This window comes from Lithobates pipiens, unplaced genomic scaffold, assembly GCF_037356315.1.
Source record: "Lithobates pipiens isolate NorthernLeopardFrog02 unplaced genomic scaffold, aLitPip1_a1.2 Scaffold_23, whole genome shotgun sequence".
Classification (NCBI taxonomy): Eukaryota; Metazoa; Chordata; class Amphibia; order Anura; family Ranidae; genus Lithobates; species Lithobates pipiens.
In genome coordinates this window covers 193,483,813-193,505,313 of record NW_027507785.1, presented here as the reverse complement: position 1 = coordinate 193,505,313, position 21,501 = coordinate 193,483,813, and the positions used below count along the sequence as shown (strand labels likewise).

General features: G+C 41.6%; 1 protein-coding gene across 1 annotated transcript in view; it reads left to right on the top strand.

Moving 5' to 3' along the window:
• Positions 1-21,501, top strand: part of LOC143928089 (uncharacterized) — a 111,293-nt gene that overhangs the window by 15,530 nt on the left and 74,262 nt on the right. Inside the window, exons 8-12 of the mRNA XM_077452709.1 lie at positions 26-286; positions 7,389-7,649; positions 10,138-10,398; positions 13,861-14,121; positions 17,510-17,770. Coding sequence (XP_077308835.1) covers positions 26-286; positions 7,389-7,649; positions 10,138-10,398; positions 13,861-14,121; positions 17,510-17,770 — 1,305 coding nt within the window. The remainder of the gene's footprint in view (positions 1-25; positions 287-7,388; positions 7,650-10,137; positions 10,399-13,860; positions 14,122-17,509; positions 17,771-21,501) is intronic.

The window sequence follows — 21,501 nt, the reverse complement described above, 5'->3', positions numbered from 1 at the left end:
TGTCTAATACCGTTTATCATTATAGTTCCCTGTCAGCCTCAGAATATGATGGCAAAAATGAACTGTTATAATTCTTCAACACTTTTGAGCTGGAATGAAGCACCAGGAGCTCTGAGATACATGTCCATTCTGACAGGATTTGGTGAGGAGCCGCTTGTGTGTAATAGTACTGAGCCAGCCTGTGAAATTCCAGGATTGCATTGTGGACAAAGCTACAATGTGACAGTGACAGCTTTCAATAATGACTGTCAGAGTATACCAAGCTCTGAAACGGAACTTTACACAGGTAACTAGATCTAAATTGTACACATGCCAGATAGATTTAATGTGAACCTAGATAAACATAAGGCCATCTAACTCATTAATTACAATATTCTGCAGTTTGTGACTCCTTGTAGTGCCTTGAGACTCATTTGAATGATAATGATATACCTTCACTCAGGCTCAAACCTTTTGTGACGAACCATAGCAAAGAATCAGTCCACATAAAGAGTGATATGAATGGAGCCAAGCAAGTTCTCCAACAATACCACAACTACCATAATTCCCAACTCTGTTCCTATACACCAGGGTGTTATATGTGTTGCAGGTCCTCCTGTTACATTCTGTATACTATACAAATGTATGAAAAATCCAACAGGAGGAGTGGTATCCCCATTGCAAGGGCCAAAGAAGGTTTACTAAGTAAGTTGTCAAGATTATATACAAATAATTAGTGTAGCGCTAAACATAAATCATCTGTGTACTCAAACAGTGACAAAAATGATAAAATAAGTAAAATAAAAACCACGAAGGTGAAAAAGCCGTTCAAGGCAAAAATGATTAGTGTACATAGAAGGCAGGTACATATATGTACATGCAAATATCCCTATAGGGTGTCACCCATAAAACTATATGTACATAAATACAACCATAAAGTCCCAAAATTGTATAATAGCAAAGTGTCCAATAAAGTGATGAATAACTTGAATATCGGAGTAGTAGAATCCAAATGGGTCTCAATGGATCTCAAAACTTTGAGAGTGAAAATCAGATGGAAAGATAAAATACTCTTATCAGATGTGTTGGACACACCTACCATATGGCAGTGTATCGTATGAGCTTAAAGCGCTTAACCACTAGCGCTAGGGAGAACGAAACCAAACCAAATCCAAACGATAAAGGCTGGAAGACGACCATACAAAGGAACAGCATCCGTCCAAAATGGTAATCTTGCAATGGAATGGCTCAGCGGAAATCTGGTACGGTAGACAGGTGAAGCAGCCGGGTGAGGAAGGAGCACATAGAAGGCTGAGGATTGTGTCAGGGTCCGTCAGCCATATGTAAAAGGGACACTTGTGATAATGCTGCTTGAGGGTCACTGGAGAGATGAGGAGTTCATGGATGGGTCTTCACCCCAAGGTTCTAACAATCCATGTTGACTATTTTAGCAGACTCGCAGCGCTCCAAACCAGGTTTCACCACACAACTCCTCCTCACCAACACACTTAACATTATATACGTTATAACTTATACATTTATTAGAGATGTTTACAAGTTGTAGACTGGTACCACTTTAACTTACACTGCCTCATTAGTCATGAGTTAGTCAATGCATCGAGTATGATCCTGAATTCATTACACAATTTATACTAAAAGGCATTATCCTTATGCTAAGCCCTCAAATAATCTTAAATATTAGTTATTAAACATGTTTACAAGGCATTTGTAAACAAAAAATTCCCCTTAAAGTATACAAAAAAATAATAATTTTAAATTTTGTATGAAATAGATGGGTTAAACTCCTATTAGTTTTGTTTAGCTATGTGTGTCCAACTGGAAACTTTTCCCTTTTTTTGTTTCTATCTTGGAAATCTTGCCAAAGTGTGGGGAAACACCCTATTTGGTAGTCGTCACTAGAACAGGTGTCCCCTATCATAAGATTTCCTTTCTTTTCCTGTTCTGGTGACAACAGTAACAGTTTGAATTTCTTAGCGCTTTTGATTCTGATAACAGTGTTCATCAGAACAAATAGAGAGGGAGAATCTCTCCAGGGAAGGCATCAATAAAAAAAACAATGACAGCTGTAGCTTAGAAGCACTGAACGCCCAAAAATGTATATCTCACTATAGGAGTCTCTCTAAGATCTACAGCTCAGACAACATTGGTGTGATCAGTAAGTTGTGGATATAATAACAATTATTTTTGAAAATAGCATTAAATAAAAAAATAATTATTAAAAGGGACTCAGCAGGCAGAGTACAGGGGTTTATCAGGGCTGAGTGTAGGGGGAAGCAGGGCGGTGTACTGGGAAAAAGCAGGGCAGAGTACAGGGGGCCAGCTGGGTGAAGTACAGGGGTCAGCGGGCCAGTGTACAGCGGGTCAGCAGCAGGGACGTGCAGTCAGGGGAGATACCTGCCATGAACATTAAAAAAATAAATACGCTTGAGCTTTGAGAGTTGTAGCTTGGCAACAACGAAATACGGGGCTTCTTGTGCAGCCTGTCAGAAGCTACATACAGAGCAGCCAGTTTAAATACAAGCTGGTACAGTCAATTTTCAGCAGACTGAGAGGTTTTGACAGAGGCACTGAGCTCAGTGGACAGCTTGGAGCCTTGGACCAATGGTAAAACACCATTGGAACAAGCTGTCCAATAAAAATGCTGCAGTGGGGGCTGTCCTCTCACTGCAGTGTCATAGAAGGGGGCATGTGTCTAAAAGACACATGCTCCCTTCTAACCCAGCCCTCTTAACTAGAAGGAAAAACATGGATTTATAGGTGTAAGATTTACCCATTGTCAGGTACTCACCAAAGCCGAAGTGCTGAGAGCGGCTTCCCTTGCAGCTGGGTGCACAGTACCCCTGAGGATGGAACAGTGGGTACAGGGCACAGAGAGGCACGGGTTGCCAGTAGGTGACTGGAATGCAGCAGGTCTACTGAAGGAAGAGATGCCCGTGCAGAAGATCTTGGAACTGGTAGAGGTAAACGCCTGCCAGGGGTTCCAACACCTGGAGTGAAGGCCGAGGGTCAAACACAGGTACAGTCCGTGAGACAAAGGATATTCCAGAGGCAGGCCGAGGGTCAAGCACAGGTATCAGTCCGTGAGATAAAGGATATTCCAGAGGCAGGCCGAGGGTCAAGCACAGGTATCAGTCCGTGAGATAAAGGATATTCCAGAGGCAGGCCGAGGGTCAAGCACAGGTATCAGTCCATGAGCCAGCAAGGCTAAGTGCAGAAAGTCTGTATAAACAAGCCAGGGGTCAGATCAGGAGAGAAGCAGAGTGGTCTTCAAACAAGCCGGGTCACAACAGGAAGTGGTCAACAGGAACAGGAACAGGAAACAGGAAACAGGAACACAGGTGAGCTGAGGAGACAAACCAGCAAAGACACAGAGCACATTGATGTCTTTTATAGGACTGTCAGGCCAATCAGGTAAGGCCCATAGCCGTGTGCATAGGCTTGCACATGCGTGTACGACATTGTATCGTACGACGCATATGCATGCGTCGTTGTGCAGCTCTTCCCCGCAGGCGCACGGGGAAGTGCCGATGTTGACGTCTGGTGATTCTCTGACACCCATAATCCAATTTTTTTTTTAACAAACTTAAGAGGGAGAATGAGAATCTGCTGCTGGTGAAAATGTACTGTTTTAATCAAGCGAAATAATAAATTATTATGCTATATGTTATATAACATAATAATTTATTATTTATCTATTTACTGTGAAATTACTGGTTTGAAGTTATAACTTCAAACTTCAGTAATTTGGCTGTTAACCCACCTGCTTGAGTACAGTTTTTGAAAATATAGTAAATGACCTTAAAAACAATATATAATAATTATTTGTATATTACTTACATATGATAATTAACCACTTGCCACCCAGGCCAATTCTGACAATTCTCTCCTACATGTAAAAATCCTCAATTTTTTGCTAGAAAATTTTCTATAACCTTTTTTTTTTTTTTTTAGCCGACACCCTAGGGAATAAAATGATGGTCGTTACAACTTTTTATGTTACATGGCATTTGCACGGCAATTTTTGGGGAAAAAAAACTGTCTCATGAAAATAAAATAAAAATAAAAATTTTGCCTGATTTTTTCAATAATATGAAAGATGATGTTACGCCAAGTAAATAGATACCTAACATGTCATGCTTTAAAATTGCGCACACTCATGGAAATTTTTTACAGGTTGAATGTTTAGGGTTACAGAGGAGATCTAGTGCTAGAATTATTGCTCTTGCTCCTTCTCGTTCCTAGCATATGTACTCTGTGTGTATCTGGCTCTGATACTAGCCAGTGCCTCACCAGCCACTGACCTCATTTTACGTTCCGTGTCAGTAGGGAAGAATATGGAGGTTTAGCAGGGGTCAGGAGGATAGAGGAGTCAGCGGGGCAGATGCAAGGGTTAGTAGGGAAAAGTACATGGGGTCAGCAGGGTCAAAAAATGTAGCCAAAAAATTGTGATTGTTAGTAAACATATGTATCAAAAAAAGAGTTAAAAAAGAAACTGTGTTTAGTCCCACAAGTGTAAGTAGCAAATTCATCATACTGTATATGTATCCTTCACCGATTATGATCTAAATCACTCACTAATGTTAGTGGTTGGTGTAGGGGAACCAGCAAACACGCTTTTTCCTAACAGGATCCAATACTCTGCAGATCTGTAGTACAAGATATTTCAGATCTCCTCAGTACCTATCAATCCGGACCTTCAGCGGACAATTTATTTTCTTTTTCAAGGTGCAATGGTCTGCACGAGCCCAAAGGATATCCACTCCCGACTCTCCCCCACAATAGTTATATAGTTACATAGTTAGTAAGGTTGAATAAAGACACCAGTCCATCCAGTTCAACCTGAGTGAGTGTCTACAATTGTCCCTATCCCTGTACATTGCACACTCACATCGGTCCCCACCCTCAAGGAGATGTATATCATCTCCTAATGTGATCAATCTCGCCACTCCAGAGAGGTGTAATTGGAAAATAAAGAGAGCACAGCATAGCATAAATGTGAGTGCTATGTGGTTTATATAAATAAGAAAACTTTTTAAAGAGATTTTATGCTATGCTGTGCTAATTCTGATAGAGATTACATTATCATTATCACTAGTTCTGATAGAGATTAGAGGATTGTGTTGGGTTACTTATATTTCCTATATATTACACATACACATTTTTAGGATAGATCACCTTGACACTTGGGTAAAGGGTTATTCATTTCCTTTATGTTGATATTTCTCAATTAGACAGCAGCTAGACAGGATTAATTACGTATTATCACCTCAGCATGGTCTAATTCAATTTTTCTGATTCTATACAGTGCCTTGAAAAAGTATATATAACCCCTTGAGATTTTCCAAATTTTGTCATGTTACAACCAAAAACGTGAATGTATTTTATGGGGATTTTATGTGATAGACCAACACAAAGTGGTACATAATTGTGAAGTGGAAGCAAAATGATAAATGGTTTTCAAAATGTTTTACAAATAAATATATAAAAAAGTGTGGCGTGCATTTGTAATCAGCCCATTTGTAATACTTTGATCTAAACCATTCCATCGTAGCTCTGGCTGTATGTTTAGGGTTGTTGTCCTGCTGGAAGGTGAACCTCCTCTCCAGTCTCAAATGTTTTGCAGACTCCAACAGGTTTTCGTCTAAGAATGCCCTGTATTTGACTTTATCCATCTTCCCATCAACTCTGACCAGCTTCACTGTCCCTGCTGAAGAAAAGCATCTCCACAACATGATGCTGCCACCACCATGTTTCACAGTGGGGATGGGTGATGTGCAGTGTTCGTTTTCTGCCACTCATAGTGTTTTGTTTTTAGGCCAAAAAGTTCCGTTTTGGTCTATCTGTCCCACCTTCTTATGTCTTTCTTTCAGCAATGGCTTTCTTCTTGCCACTCTTCCATAAAGGCCAGATTTGGGGAGTGCAGGACTAATAGTTGTCCTGTGGACAGATTCTCCCACCTGAGCTTTAGATCTCTGCATCTCCTCCAGAGTTACCATGGGCCTCTTGGCTGCTTCTCTGATGAATGCTCTCCTTCCCCAGTCTGTCAGTTTAGGTGGACGGCCATGTCTTGGTAGGTTTGCAGTTGCGCCATACTGTATCCATTTTTGGATGACAGATTGAACAGTGCTCTGTGAGATTAAAGCTTGGGATATCTTTTTATAACCTAACCCTGCTTTAAACTTCTCCACAACTTTATCCCTGACCTGTCTGGTGTGTTCCTTGGCCTTCATGATGCTGTTTGTTCACTAAGGTTCACTTACAAACCCCAAGAGGGTTTCACAGAACTGCTGTATTTATATTAAGATTAAATTACACACAGGTGTACTCTATTTACTATATAGGTGACTTCTGAAGGCAATTGGTTCCACTAGATTTTAGTTAGGGGTATCAGAATAAAGGGGGCTGAATACAAATGCATGCCACACTTTTCAGATATTCAGTTGTAAAAAAAATTGAAAACCATTTATCATTTTCCTTCCACTTCACAATTATTTGTCACTTTGTGTTAGTTTATCACATAAAATCCCAATAAAATACATTCAGGGTTTTGGTTGCAACAAGACAAAATGTGGAGAATTTCAAGGGATATGAATACTTTATCAAGGTACTGTATTTGCCAAAATAGTGAATCCCATCGGGGGTCCCCTTCGAGACTTCTCCAGGAACCCTAGAGCTCTGCGCAACACCAGTTGAAAAACCGCGGTCTAAGTTTATTTTTTCCTCTTCACTGCAGTAAACCCTGACAGGGGTTTTTACCATAGGTGTGCGCAGCCTATTGCATCAGGGTGTGCACCCCAAAGCTCAAACACACATGACTTTCTCTGCAGCCTCAGCTGCACTGGCCAGGGAGTGAATGGGAAGTGCTCTGTGCTGAGCGGCTCATTCACAAACTGAAGCATAGTAAACACAGTTATGATTGAACACAGTGAGTAAGTGTGTCCACTTTCTTCACTTAGAAAAGGAAGGGGTTGGTAAAAGACATATTAATTAGCCCCTTCCCCACTCTCCATCCTGACAAATCCCCCACAGCAGCCAGGGAGAGAGGGGAGGAAGTGAGCCAGCAGCACTGCAGTGGGGGGGGGGGACAACATGGGGGGAAGCCCGGGCAGTAGCAGGAATCGGCACTGCACAGAGTGATTAAGGCACACCTGGCACACCCCCCTGTGCACGCCTATGGTTTTTACACTCCCACACTTTATCCAAATGTTAAAAAAATGGCTTTAGATTCACTTTAAGCTAGCAGCCAGTACCTTTTTAGATGTGCACTGACATTCTTGCAGTATTGGGGTGTGAGAAGAATGTAACACTGCATTATATTTCACGTTGGCTGTTAGTGTTGTCACTTGTAAAATAAGTACAAGAAATCTAATAACAGACTTTTATTACAGTGCCCTGTGTACCCACTGAGCTACAAGCACAGGTAGAATGTGAGTCTAATGTTGCAACTCTGTCCTGGATCTCGTCTATGGGAGCTGATAAGTACACTGCAAAGATAATTGGGGCTAATGGAGAGGAGCATGGCTGTAGTACAGTCGATTCGTCGTGCAGTTTTACACAGCTCTCTTGTGGCTTAGTGTATGAAGCTACGGTTGTTGCAGTGGGAAAGATGTGCAGCAGTGACATTAGTCCTGTCAATACCTTTCACACAGGTAAGTGAATGCATTTACATACAGTACATTTTATGACATTTGGATATTAAAGTGATACGCGTGTTTTTTATTTATTTTTATTTTGTTAAAGGGGTTGTAAACCCTCTGCGTTTTTCATCCCAATGCATTCTATGCATTAAGGTGAAAAACCTTCTTTACTCCAGCAGCGCCCCCAAGCCCCACTTATACTTACCTGAGCCCCACAATTCCAGCTCCAGGAAGTGTCTCGTTTCCTGATTGGTTAGATTGATAGCTCCCGCTGCTGTTAATCAAATCCAGTGATGCGGGGGTGCTGGGGGGTGGAGCCGAGTCCTGCTGTCTGTGCCAACAGATGCAGAAGCAGGACACGGGAGCACGCTCGCACGGGTATCCTGTAGGAGAGCGCTTCTCCGACTGGACACTCGAGAAGAGGAGGAGCCACAAGCACAGTGGAGGGAACCCAGAAGAGGAGGATCAGGCCACTCTGTGCATAACCAACAGCACAGCGGAGGTAAGTATAACATGTTTGGGTTTTCTTCGTTTTTTTAAAACTTGAACCTTTACAACCCCTTTAACTAAAAAGGCTTTCTTCCATTTATTCATCAATATTCTAGTAACGCAAACTTTAATATGTAATATGCTTTAGATAAAAATGCCATTAATCTGATTATAAATATATTATCACTTGAAGAGAAGGGCTATTATTATATAAATACCGTATCTCACAAAAGTGAGTACACCCCTCACATTTTTGTAAATATTTTATTCTATCTTTTCATGTGACAACACTGAAGAACTTACACTTTGCTGTAATGTAAAGTAGTGAGTGTACAGCTTGTATAACAGTGTAAAGTCCCCTCAAAATAACTCAACACACAGCCATTAATGTCTAAACCATTGGCAACAAAAGTGAGTACACCCCTAAGTGTAAATGTCCAAATTGGGCCCAAAGTGTCAATATTTTGTGTGACCACCATTATTTTCCAGCACTACCTTAACCTTCTTGGGCATGGAGTTCACCAGAGCGTCACAGGTTGCCACTGGTGTCCTCTTCCACTCCTCCATAACAACATCACAGAGCTGGTGGATGTTAGAGACCTTGTGCTCCTCCACCTTCTGTTTGAGGATGCCCCACAGAGGCACAATACAGTTTAGGTCTGCAGACGTGCTTGACCAGTCCATCACCTTTACCCTCAGCTTCTTTAGCAAGGCAGTGGTCATCTTGGAGGTGTGTTTGGGGTCGTTATCAAGTTGGAATATTGCTCTGAGGCCCAGCCTCCGTAAGGAGGGGATTATGCTCTGCTTCAGTATGTCACAGTACATGTTGGCATTCATGGTTCCCTCAATGAACTATAGCTCCGCAGTGCTGGCAGCACTCATGCAGCCCCAGACCATGACACTCCCACCACCATGCTTGACTGTAGGCAAGATACACTTGTCTTTGTACTCCTCACCTTGTGGCCGCCACATACCATCTGAACCAAATAAGTTTATCTTGGTCTCATCAGACCACAGGACATGGTTCCAGTAATTCATGTCCTTAGTCTGCTTGTCTTCAGCAAACTGTTTGGAAGCTTTCTTGTTCATCATCTTTAGAAGAGGCTTCCTTCTGGGACAACAGCCATGAAGACCAATTTGATGTAGTGTGTGGCGTATGGTCTGAGCACTGACAGAATGACCTCCCACCCTTTCAACCTCTGTAGCAATGCTGGCAGCCTTCATATGTCTATTCCCCAAAGACAATCTCTGGATATGATGCTGAGCATGTGCACTCAACTTCTTTGGTCGACCATGGTGAGGCCTGCTCTGAGTGGAATCTGTCCTTATAAACCACTGTATGGTGTTGGCCACCGTGCTGCAGCTCAGTTTCAGGGTCTTGGCAATCTTCTTAAAGCCTAGGCCATCTTTATGTAGAGCACCAATATTTTTTTCAGATCCGTAGAGCGTTCTTTGCCATGAGGTGCCATGTTGAACTTCTCGTGACCAGCATGAGAGAGTGAGAGCGATAACACCAAATTGAACATACCTGCTCCCTATTCACACCTGAGACCTTGTAACAATAATGAGTCACATGACACCAGGGAGGGAAAATGGCTAATTGGGCCCAATTTGGAAATTTTCACTTGGGGTGTACTCACTTTTATTGCCAGCGGTTTAGACATTAATGGCTGTGTGTTGAGTTATTTTGAGGGGACAGCAAATTTACACTTTTATATAACCTGTACGCTCACTACTTTGCATTGTAGAAAAGTGTAATTTCTTCAGATGTTGTCACATGAAAAGATAGAATAAAATATTTACAAAAATGTGAGGAGTGTACTCACTTTTATGAGATACTGTACTTGCATGATAATAACCAATACAATAAACTCAACTGCCACTCATAAGAGGGAGAACATATCTTTATTGTCACTTTTTACATTAGTGATGTTAAAAAATGTTTTTGTAACATTTCATGTTCTGACCTAAAATTAATATGGATGGATTTGACTATTGATATTTTTTTCAGTGCCCTGTGTTGCAACAGACATAGAATCACAGTATCAGTGTGGTTCAGAAGATGCCATCATTTCCTGGGGGGCAGTATCTGGAGGAATAAGATATACAGCTATTGCCACCACACAAGATGGCGAGAGCACTAACTGCAGTAATACAGACACCTCATGTACAGTGAGTTCCTTGCAGTGTGGACAAATCTATACTGTAACTGTGGAATCCTTTGGTGTGATCTGCAACAGCAGAGCTGTCTCACCAAAAGTAATTCAGACAGGTAAGTTTATCTTCTAGCATTTTTGTAATATAGCTAAAGCCACTCTTGGATTTATTCAGTATAGCTGTGTTAGTAGTTATAAAGTCATGTAATAGTGTGCTACGTAAACTGGTCCTTGTAAAAGTTAACAAAAAACGTATATAAAGTTATTACTTAGGAGTGTTTTTGGCCTAATATATACTCCATACCTAATACATTGGGGGTAAATTGCTAATGCCTTTAATTGCCTATATTGGAAACAATGGAACTCAGAATTCTATTTGTCCAAAGCAATCTCTTTTTTTTTAGATAAACTGAAATCAGAAATACCAATCAAATATTATACTCCAACTAATTGCTCAAAATTGACAATACTAGACAATCAGTTTTTAGCTTACCAGGTCCATGTAGATGTGGAGATGCCTACAAACATTCTTTGATGTGACAGTGAATATCTTCCAATGTTCATATGCACATATCCTGGTTTACCCACCATTCATTCTTACTGCTGTAATAAGGTGGTGATAAGGACATGTTTCAAGATGTTTCACATGTGTGCCTATCCCTTGCCCAAAACAATTTAATATCTAATATGTATTAAATTAGATTAAATGTAAAATGACTATTCAATTACTAAAATAGATCTAAATCACAAATTTATGTTAGGTGTATGCATGCTTAATCATGTGTCAGTATTTCACAAAGACTATGCTCCAAACTGTGAATAACTGCAGATGGCTGGTCTGATCCCTGAACTGTTACTCCTGACCTCTGAACAGGTGTGTTATCTAATCCTGATCCCTGAACTCTGCATGTTACTTAATGATTAAGTAATACACAGAATTCAGGGGTCAGGGTTAGTTATTGACAAAGTTCAGGAGTCAGGATTAAGAAAAATTCAGTGGTCTGGATTAAAGAGGAAGTAAACCCTGATGAGTTTACTTCCTCTTTTTTTCCCTGCAAAGGTAAAGCATAATGGACTACTATGCATCGCATAGTAGCCCATTATGTGTCACTTACCTGACACAGGAGCCAGCGAAGTCGCCGCTGTCCCCTGTAGTCCGCCGCATCCATCTTGCTTGTGGCGTCTCGCAGCTCCGCCGAATGACAGCGGCGAAGCCGCGATGACGTCACTCCCGCGCATGCGCACGGGAGTGGCGTCTCGCAGCTCCGCCGCTGTCATTCGGCAAAGCCGCAATGACGTCACTCCCGCGCATGCGCACGGGAGTCGACAAATGCGTCAGCTCCATTCTTGGAACTGCCGCGTTTAGTGCGCCTGCGCGCCGCTGTCTACGGCGCATGCGCCGTAGACAGTGATGCCCGTTTTCGGGCAAATATCTCCTAAACCATATAGGTTTAGGAGATATTTCTTGGACCTACAGGTAAGCCTTAATCTAGGCTTACCTGTAGGTCAAAGTGGTTTGTAAGGGTTTACTTCCTCTTTAAGTCTAAATCCTGACCCTTGAACTCCGTGTGTTACTTAGCCCTGATTCCTGAGCTCTGTGTGTTACTTATTCCTGACCCCTTATTTTTTTCTGATACTTAATCCTGACCCCTGAACTCTATGCATTACTTACTTCTGACCCCTGGACTCTGTGTGTTACTTAATCCTGACTCCTGACCTCTATGCATAACTTATTCCTGACCCTAAACTCTGTGTGTTACTTACTCCTGACCCTTTAACTTTGTGGGTTACTTACTCCTGACCCCTTAACTTTGTGCTACTTACTTCTGACCCCTTAACTTTGTGTGTTACTTAATTCTGGCCCCTTAAATCTGTATTTTACTTCATCCTGACCCCTGAACTCTATACATTACTTACTTCTGACCCCTGGACTCTGAGTGTTACTTAATCCTGACTCCTGACCTTTATGCATAACTTATTCCTGACCCTAAACTCTGTGTGTTACTTACTCTTGACCCCTGATCTTTGTGCGTTACTTAACCCCGACCCCTGAACATTGTGTGTTACTTACTCGTGACCCCTGAACTTTGTGTGTTACTTACTCCTTACCCCTGAACTTTATGTGTTACTTAATCCTGACCCCTTAACTCTAACTCTGTATGGTACCTAATCCTAATGTCTGACCCCATAACTCTGTATGTTACTTAACCCTGGCCCCAGAACTTTGTGTGTTACTTACTCTTGACCCCTGAACTTTGTGTGTTATGTAATGCTGACCCCTTAACTATAACTCTGTATGGTACCTAATCCTAATGTCTGACCCCATAACTCTGTATGTTACTTAACCCTGACCCCATAAATTTGTGTGTTACTTACTCCTGACCCCTTAACTATAACTCTGTATGGTACCTAATCCTAATGCCTGACCCCATAACTCTGTATGTTACTTAACCCTAACCCCTGAACTTTGTGTGTTACTTTCTCCTGACCCCTGAACTTTGTGTGTTGCTTATAAGGGTTGTAAACCCTTGTGTTTTTTCACCTTAATGCATCCTATGTATTAAGGTGATAAAACACCTGGCAGTGACCGGTCCCCCAGCCCCCCCCCCCCCCCGTTTTACTTACCTGAGACCCATAATTCCATCGGTGGAGACACGATCTCTCCCTCTCTGCACGGGGTCCCGGCTCTTGATTTAATAGATTAATAGCAGTGCAGCCATTGGCTCTCAATCAAATCCAATGACGTGGGCACCGGGGGGCGGGGTCAAGTTCTGCATTCATGTCTATGGACGCAAATGCTGGACTCGGGAGCGTGCCGGCAAGGTAACCCCCCCAGAAGAGTGCTTCTCCTAGGGGGTTATCTGATGCGAGGAGGAGCTGTAAGAGCCGCCGAGGGACCCCAGAAGAGGATGATCTGGGCCACTCTGTGCAAAACGAGCTGCACAGTGGAGGTAAGTATGACATGTTTGTTATTTTTAAAAAATAAAACAGGAAGGTTTACAATCACTTTAATCCTGATGCCTTACTTGTAACTCTGTATGGTACCTAATCCTAATGCCTGAAATCAGTGCCTTACTTGATTCTGACCCCTGAACTCTGTGAGTTATTTATTCCTGACCCCTAAATTTGGTGCATTACTGAACCCTGACCCCTGAACTCTGCATGTTACTTTCTGCTGACTCCTGAACTTTGTGTATTTCTTAATAATCCTTATCCCTGAACTCTGTATGTTAATTGATTCTGACTCCTGAACTCTGTGCCTTACTTAATCCTGGCCCCTGAACTCTGTATGAATCTTAATCATGACCCCTGAACTCGGTGTCACTTAATCCTGACCTCTTATCTTTGTATGTTACCTAAGCCTAACATTTGAACTAATGAGGGCATGATTTTGTGGGTGTGGGTGTGGCTACTACAAATGAGGGTGTGTTTTTTGTAGGGATTGTCAGTAGTGTGCCCCCACATGTCATTTTGAAGATCTGGTAACCTTACTGTACAGATACATGTTATCATTGTATGTTGATTAAAATTATTATACTATTATACCCAGTGAAAATCTTTTTTATGTCATCTTCTAGAGCCCTGTGTTCCCCAAAACCTCTCTGCATACATTGACTGCCAACTGAACAATGCAATCTTTAATTGGAGCAGTGCTCTTGGATCTGAAAACTATACAGCACTTGTGGTTACAACAGATGCAGAGGTGCACACATGTCACACTACATCTATGTCCTGTGCCATCACTAATCTCCCCTGTGGCCATACTTACAATGTCACAATTACAGCTTTCAACAATCAGTGTCAAGGACAAAGTAGCAATGATATACAGGTTATCACAGGTATGTTATGGTTGTAAGTATTACCTTTTATCATTTTCATTACAGTGACTTGAAAATTACTGAGGACATCTAACATACAACCAATATTTATCATTTCTGTTAAATTCACATTTGATGCAAAAAAAACTGATACGGCAAACACCAAATTTAGGCTCCATTTTTTCTGCTCCTAGAAGCAAAATAGTGTTATCCTATGTGTCCATGCACACTACTTAAGGCTATTAGCATTTTTTGAGCTTCAGCTTCAAAGAGCAGAAAATAAATAGTTTTTGTAGAGTTTCTTGGAGCATTTTTCCAGCAGAAAAATATACGGAATGCTTGCTCTTAACTGCTCCTAGCTGCTACTAAAATGCTACTAACAGCTTTTTTTGAACTTTTTCTTTTTTTTTTCTTCATGTACTGCAAAAACACCAATAAAATGCTAAGGCACATGATACATCTGTTTGAGCAACTACTTTTTCAGACCTTTTATTTTTGAATATATTTGCACATATATATAAATATATAAATGGGAATTTGTGCGCACCTGCATATATTTGCGTGCATGAGGCTTAAGTTACTGACAAAAAAAGCATATTTTTCTATTTTTATTTTTAATGAAGAATGCACGCCGCTTGTTTACGTGCCTGTGTACATAGGCACATTACAATTAATGGGCTGTATGTAGCACTTACCCCCAAAGGAGCGGCTGAATTTTTCTGGGCTTACCGATTATCTCCACCGGCTTGTACTCGTTGTCCTTGTCTAGGGGTTCCCAGGGTTGGTAACCCAGTAATTGTAGAGATCGACACTTGAATTCCTTGTTAGGATTTTTATTTTGCATAAAACAGTTGAACAAACTCAGTCTCTAAGTTGGGAATAGAGGGTATCAGGATAAAGTTTAGCTCAGGTGCTCGGAACTGCTAACTTCAATAAAAGTCTCTCTCTGTACATAATCCAGGGAATAGCCACTCGCAACTGGACTCTTTAACTGTTGGATAAATCCTTGAGCGTGGATTTAGCAGCCAACAGGTAATTCTAGCTTTGCAAAGTCTCTCACACAGAACTTTAGGAACTTTTCTTACTGTACCAGAATCTTTCAGCCGGTCTGGCGATGCCGTAAAAAATGTGGATTCAATCAATGTCCATGGCAGCTCAGCTTCCAGGCTCTTACTGAGCAGCCAGCCTCGTGCATGGCTCTCTTACTGAAGAGTCTTCCCCTGGTCGCATGTAGAGTTGCTGGGCCTCTCCAAACCTGAGACAGTACCGGAACACCTTAGAATCCTCCTTTTGTTACTGCAGCTCAGACTAGCCAGTTCTGAGGCTCGGAAATGGATGGATCCGCACCCCAGGCCATGAGGGCCCCTGCGGGCTGGTCAGGAGGACCAGGACCACTGAGTAAGCAACAACTTCTGGACCGGAACCCAGAACTACATGACTTCAGCACCTTAAGTACCCTCTCCCAGAATACACAGCGAGACAAACTCCCACTGATTGGCTCCGAGAGAGAGATTGGTACCTAATGCGTCCAACCAGACTGCGTTCTAAGGCCTCTCACAGGTGCGAGCCCCACCTATGACCAGGCGGAACCTTAATACAGCCCAGCCAAACTGATGCCAAAGCACAATTTAGCACAAATAACCCCAAAACTTAACTATGGTTTTGGGCAAAAACTAAATTTACGAAGATAGCGTGTACTCATTAGGAGTACCGGCACTACATGCAGTAAAAAAAAAGCTGTACTGAGCTTTTTCAAGCTGCAGTGAGCAAGATGCCTAATGCCCCTAACTGCTCCTAACTGCTCCTAAAATACTACTAGAAGCTTGCACAAAAATGCTATTATCAGCATTTTTCACCCAGCGTTTTTTCTGGCATTTTTTTTTACCTTTATAGTGTGCATGTCTAAATTAGGAAATATAATTGTTATCAACTGCCTGACTATGCTGTATGACTGCATTTCAGTCGCTATAATATACATATGAAGTGTGACAATTTAATTCCCAGAATGGGATCTGATCTTCTGTCAAAATTCGAGGCACCATCTTTGCAGAAATCTTTCTAATTCCTGAATCCTCCATTAGAATCTACCGCACTATTTCCCTGTTCATGTTCAATTCTTCTGTCATCATATGCACACTCAATTTTCAATCTGAGAGTAGGAGGGTTCACACTCTGTCCCTGTTTGCATTCATCCTTTGTGTTTCTGACAGCCCACTTTTTGTGTCATCGTGGACATGCTCCTGCCCCTCCCTAAACTGCCTATGCCGTTCAAAAAACACTTGATTTCTTTATGGAATGTTCACCCTGAGCTTGTTGTAACAGAGCTAAAATTTCACTCGCACTTTTGCCAATTTTCACGCAAATTTTGATGTAAACCCACTGCTCCAGATTCCCGTCACTCATTTTTCTGCTAACAGCACAATGCGCACACATGTTATTTCTTCTACTACTCCGTAAAGACCAAGTCAACTGGTCTGTGATCCAGGCGAGTGCAAGTTAGAACATGTCAGAACGCTCTTGAGTGTGAATGGCTGTGCGAGTCACCACCATGGTGCTACGCTGCGGGCATTCCAGTAATTAAATGGTAACACCTCATATATTAAATTGATTATAAAGAAAACATTCAATTATAAATTATATTTACCTGCTGCAGCCCCAAACCTCCTCTTCTTGGGTCCCTCACTGGAGCTCCTGTCCCCTTCCTATGTTGGTATAATAAATGCACTCTTCTACCTCTATACTGGTAACACTGGACACGTGCTGGAGGTTACAACTGGGATATCAGTCATAGTACTTCTATGTACTGTGATCTCATGGGAACAATTGGGTATTAATATACTATATATCAACAGTATAGGCATACCCCACTTTTAAGTACACAATGGAGTTTATTTACTAAAGCTGGAAAGTGCAAAATCAGGCTCACTTCTGCATAGAAACCAATGAGCTTCTAACCTTGGCTTGTTCAATTAAGCTTTGGTAATAAAACCTGGAAGCTCATTGGTTTCTATGCAGAAGTGAGCCTGATTTTGCACTTTCCAGCTTTAGTAAATAAACTCCATTGTGTACTTAAAAGTGGGGTAAGCCTGTAAAGCACAATTGTATAATTTTATGTATTTGGTCTCAGATATATATTTGGAACCAAGTCTTACCTTGTTTAAGGGATGTATATTGGTTTTGTAATGCAGTACATTATCTGACCTTCACCATTATGTTTAATGCTTTTTAAAGGGTTTAGAAATGAGGTCAAAATGATGTTAATCATATTTTCGCCACCTATTGGATTGTTTGCTATTTATAAAGGATATGTTCTAACAGGTACTGACATCCATCAGATAACAGCGCCAAGCCTTGGCTTTAGACACTATAATTGCTAATACATTGACAAGACTATTGCGTTTCTCTATAGCTCCCTGTGCTCCAGAACAAGTTCACGCTGAAATAGACTGTGCCACAAACTCTTTGGAGATCTCCTGGAATCAGATGTCAGAAGTAGAAACATTTATTTCCTATCTTACGGCTTCTGATGTTGGAAACTGGACTTGCAATTCCATATTGGAAAACTGCTCCTTCCCTAACCTGCCATGTGGACATGAATTTAGTGTGACTGTGGCAGCTGCTAACAGAGAGTGTCGTGGTCCTTTAAGTAATGCTGTAAAGATTTTGACTGGTATGTAGCAGGAAAATCCATTTTATTAGTTCATGTTTATTAATATTGTTAATGTGGAACCCCGGCCAAAACCTTTTAATCCAATTTTAGACAAAGTGTATACCGAACAGAAGTTGGTATTGCTAGTATAGGGAAACTATACTAAATAATTACTAAAGTAAAACTTTTTTTCCATGCGTTTCCATTTCTGTTGTTTCGCATGCCTTCCATTATTACACTTCATGTTAGTATGCAAATCAGTGATATAAAAAGCACGGGCTTATTTGTCAAACACTTTTACCAGTTTTTACAATTACTACACATATGATTATATAGGTATATAGTATGTAAGAAATATTTTATTAAAAAGATTTTTGTATTTACAAGCAAGGCTCTGCTAGTTAGAAGCCTCATAGGTGCTGTATAGTCTGTTGAAGAAGCATAACAATACTACAGGTGCTAACTGGTGGCATTTTCCCTAAATTTGGAGAGGTTTTCTCTTACTTCCTGCCACGTCTACAGGACAGGAAGTGAAGATAAATATCTCCAGTGGGGTACACAGACAGCAATTAAAACCCAAAGTTTTCACTCTTTTTCCATCTTCCCAAAATCCTGGCTTGAGTTCCCCCTTCAATATAAACACTTTGAAGACATGGCAGATATCTTAAACTCTTGCCCACTGGGCACTTAAACCCCCTTCCTAACCAGACCAATTTTCAGCTTTCAGCACTCTCACATTTTGAATTACTCAGTTATGTGACACTCTACCCATATGAAATTTTTGTTCATGTTTTTCACACAAATAGAGCTTTCTATTCTATTTCTATTTGTGATATATAATCACCGCTGAGGTTTTTTTTTTTTTTTTTTTTATAAATGAAAAAAGACAGAAGAGTTTGTAAAAAAATTCATTTTTCTTGGTTTCTGTTATACAATTTAGCAACTTAGTCATTTTCCTTCATACATTTTGGCCAAAATATATACTGCTACATATCTTTGGTAAAAATAAACCAAAACAGTGTATATTATTTAGTTTTTGTGAAAGTTATAGAGTCCACAAGCTATGGTGCCAGTTACTGAAAATTGATCACACCTGATGTACTGACGGCCTCATCTCGTCTCATTTCTTGAGGACCTGAAATGTCAGGACAGTACAAATACCCCCAAATTACCTCTTTTTGTAGACATTACACGGTATTTAGTAGGAGGCATGGTGAGTTTTTTAAAGTTTTTTTTATTCCTGCAATTCTTTGCAAAATGAAGATTTTTTATTTAATTTTTTTACAAAATTGTCATAACAACAAGTTATTTCGCACACACAGCACATGCATACTTGCAATGACACCCCAAAATATGTTATGCTACTCCTTTTGAGTATGGCAATAGCACATGTGTGAGACTTTTATACAGCCTGGCCACAAAGGCCCAACATGTAGGGAGCATTGAGGCGATTCAGTTCGTGTTATGCGCTATACAAATATCTCATTCATTCATTCATTCATCTTCAGGTGTTCTAGGAACATAAATTACACATTTAAATTCTTGACTACCTCTTACACTTTCAAAGGCCCTGGAGCACCAGGACAATGAAAACGCCCAAAACAACCATCAGGTGTTCTAGTTACATAATTTTCAAATCTAATTTGACTATCTATTATGCTTTTGTGAGGCACTGTATGGGCACTGTAGTGGCATGAATGTGGCACAGATGAGCCCTTATGTGGTATGGATGTGGTACGGATGAGAACTGATGTGCCATGGATGAGCATTGATCTGGCATGGATTTGGCATGGATGAGAACTGATGTGGCATGAATGAGCACTGATGTGGCATGAATGAGTACTGATGTGGCACAGATGAGCACTGATGAGGCACAGATGAGCACTGATGTGACATGGATGTGGCACAGATGAACAATGATGTGGCACGGATGAGCACTGATGTGGCATGGATGAACACTGATGTGGCATGGATGTGGCATGGATGAGCAGTGATGTATCATGGATGTGGCATGGATGACCACTCATGTGGCATGGGTGTGGCACAGATGAGCACTGATGTGACATGGATGTGGCAGAGATGAGCACTGATGTGGCATGGATGTGGCACAGATGAGCACTGATGTGGTATGGATGTGGCACGGATGAGCAGTGATGTGGTACGGATGAGCACTGATGCAGCATGGATGTGTCATGGATGTGCCACAGATGAGCACTGATGTAGAATGGATGTGGCACGAATGAGCACTCATGTGGCATGGATGATCACTGATGTGGCACGGATGAGCACTGATGTGGCACGGATGAGCCATGCATGGGGATGGATAAGCATGAATGAGCCATGAATGGGGGTGAATGAGCCATGGATGGGGATGGATGAGCCATGGTTGGGGATGGATGAGGATGGATGAGCCATGGATGAGGATGGATGAGCTATGGATGGATGAGCATGAATGAAAATGGATGAGCATGAATGAGGATGGACGAGCATGAATTCTGATGGATGAGCAATGGATGGGCACAGATCAGGGCTGTGGGCACTTCAGATCCAGCCTACAGTGCTGCTGCACCACCTCTCTCCTCTCCTCGCACACTGTACCGATCGGTGCAAGGAGAGGGGAGGAGCTGAACCGGACACGCTCCGGTTACTTGACAAGTGATTGCTCTGTCATTGGACGGAATGATAATGTGGTAAAGGGCCGCTGTCATTGGCCCTTTACCCCGAACTGTAACATGCCGGGTCTGGAAGACCCGACGGTCATGGACATTCCCCCAGCGCGTGCCCCAGTGGGTGTGCAGGAGCGCAATTCTTGCAGGACATCATTGTCCATTCTCCCAGAGTTATTCGACCTTGCCGTAGCCGTCATTTGGTTGTGGTCTGGTCAGTAAGTTGTTAAAGGAGTTGTAAAGTCTTGTGTTTTTTTTTTTTTTAGAACGAGTCCAGAACGAGTCCAGCCGCTGTCTCGGGTCCTCATTGGATAGATTGATAGCAGTGGGAGCCATTGGCTGCTGTCGATCAAATCCAGTGACATGGGACCCGAAGCAGGGCCGAGTCCTGCTGTCTGTGTTAATGGACGTAGCAGCAGGAATTGGGAGCGCGCCTGCACAGGTGCCCCCATGGAAAGCGGCTCTCCGTGGGAGCACTCGATGAAGAGGAGGAGCCAAAAGTGCCACCGGGGGATCCCTGAAAAGGAGGATTGGGCTGCTCTGTGCAAAATCCATGCACAGAGCAGGTAAGTATGGCATGTTTGTTATTTTAAAAAGAAAAATGAACCTTTACAATTACTTTAATTGTAATGTTTTTTTTTTTTTTTACATTATTTACTTTGAAAGATCCCATTTGTGTTTTGGCAGCCATTTATTGTTGATCTCTTACCTGTAATACTCAATTTTTCAGCTTCCCACTCTAAATAATCCACTGTTGCAATATCTGAGGATATATTTGCCAACACAACCAAATTTAAAGTGTTACTAAACCTAAGACACTGTATTCACTATATCTGGTCTCCCACAGTACACAGGACATGGGAATGCAATAATAAAAATATAAACTGCTAAACACCTTTTCTCATCAGCAGTATATAGCAGTCTTGTGACTTCTATCAGTTCCTAGTTAAAGCTGGTAGGAGGTGTTTTCACAGTGCATTGGCTGTCCTATCAGGATCCAGGACCCCTGAACCTCTGTCTGGACAATTCTGATTGGCCCTGTGCTGATCACATGCACTCTCCCAAGAAAAAAAAAACTCTCTAGCA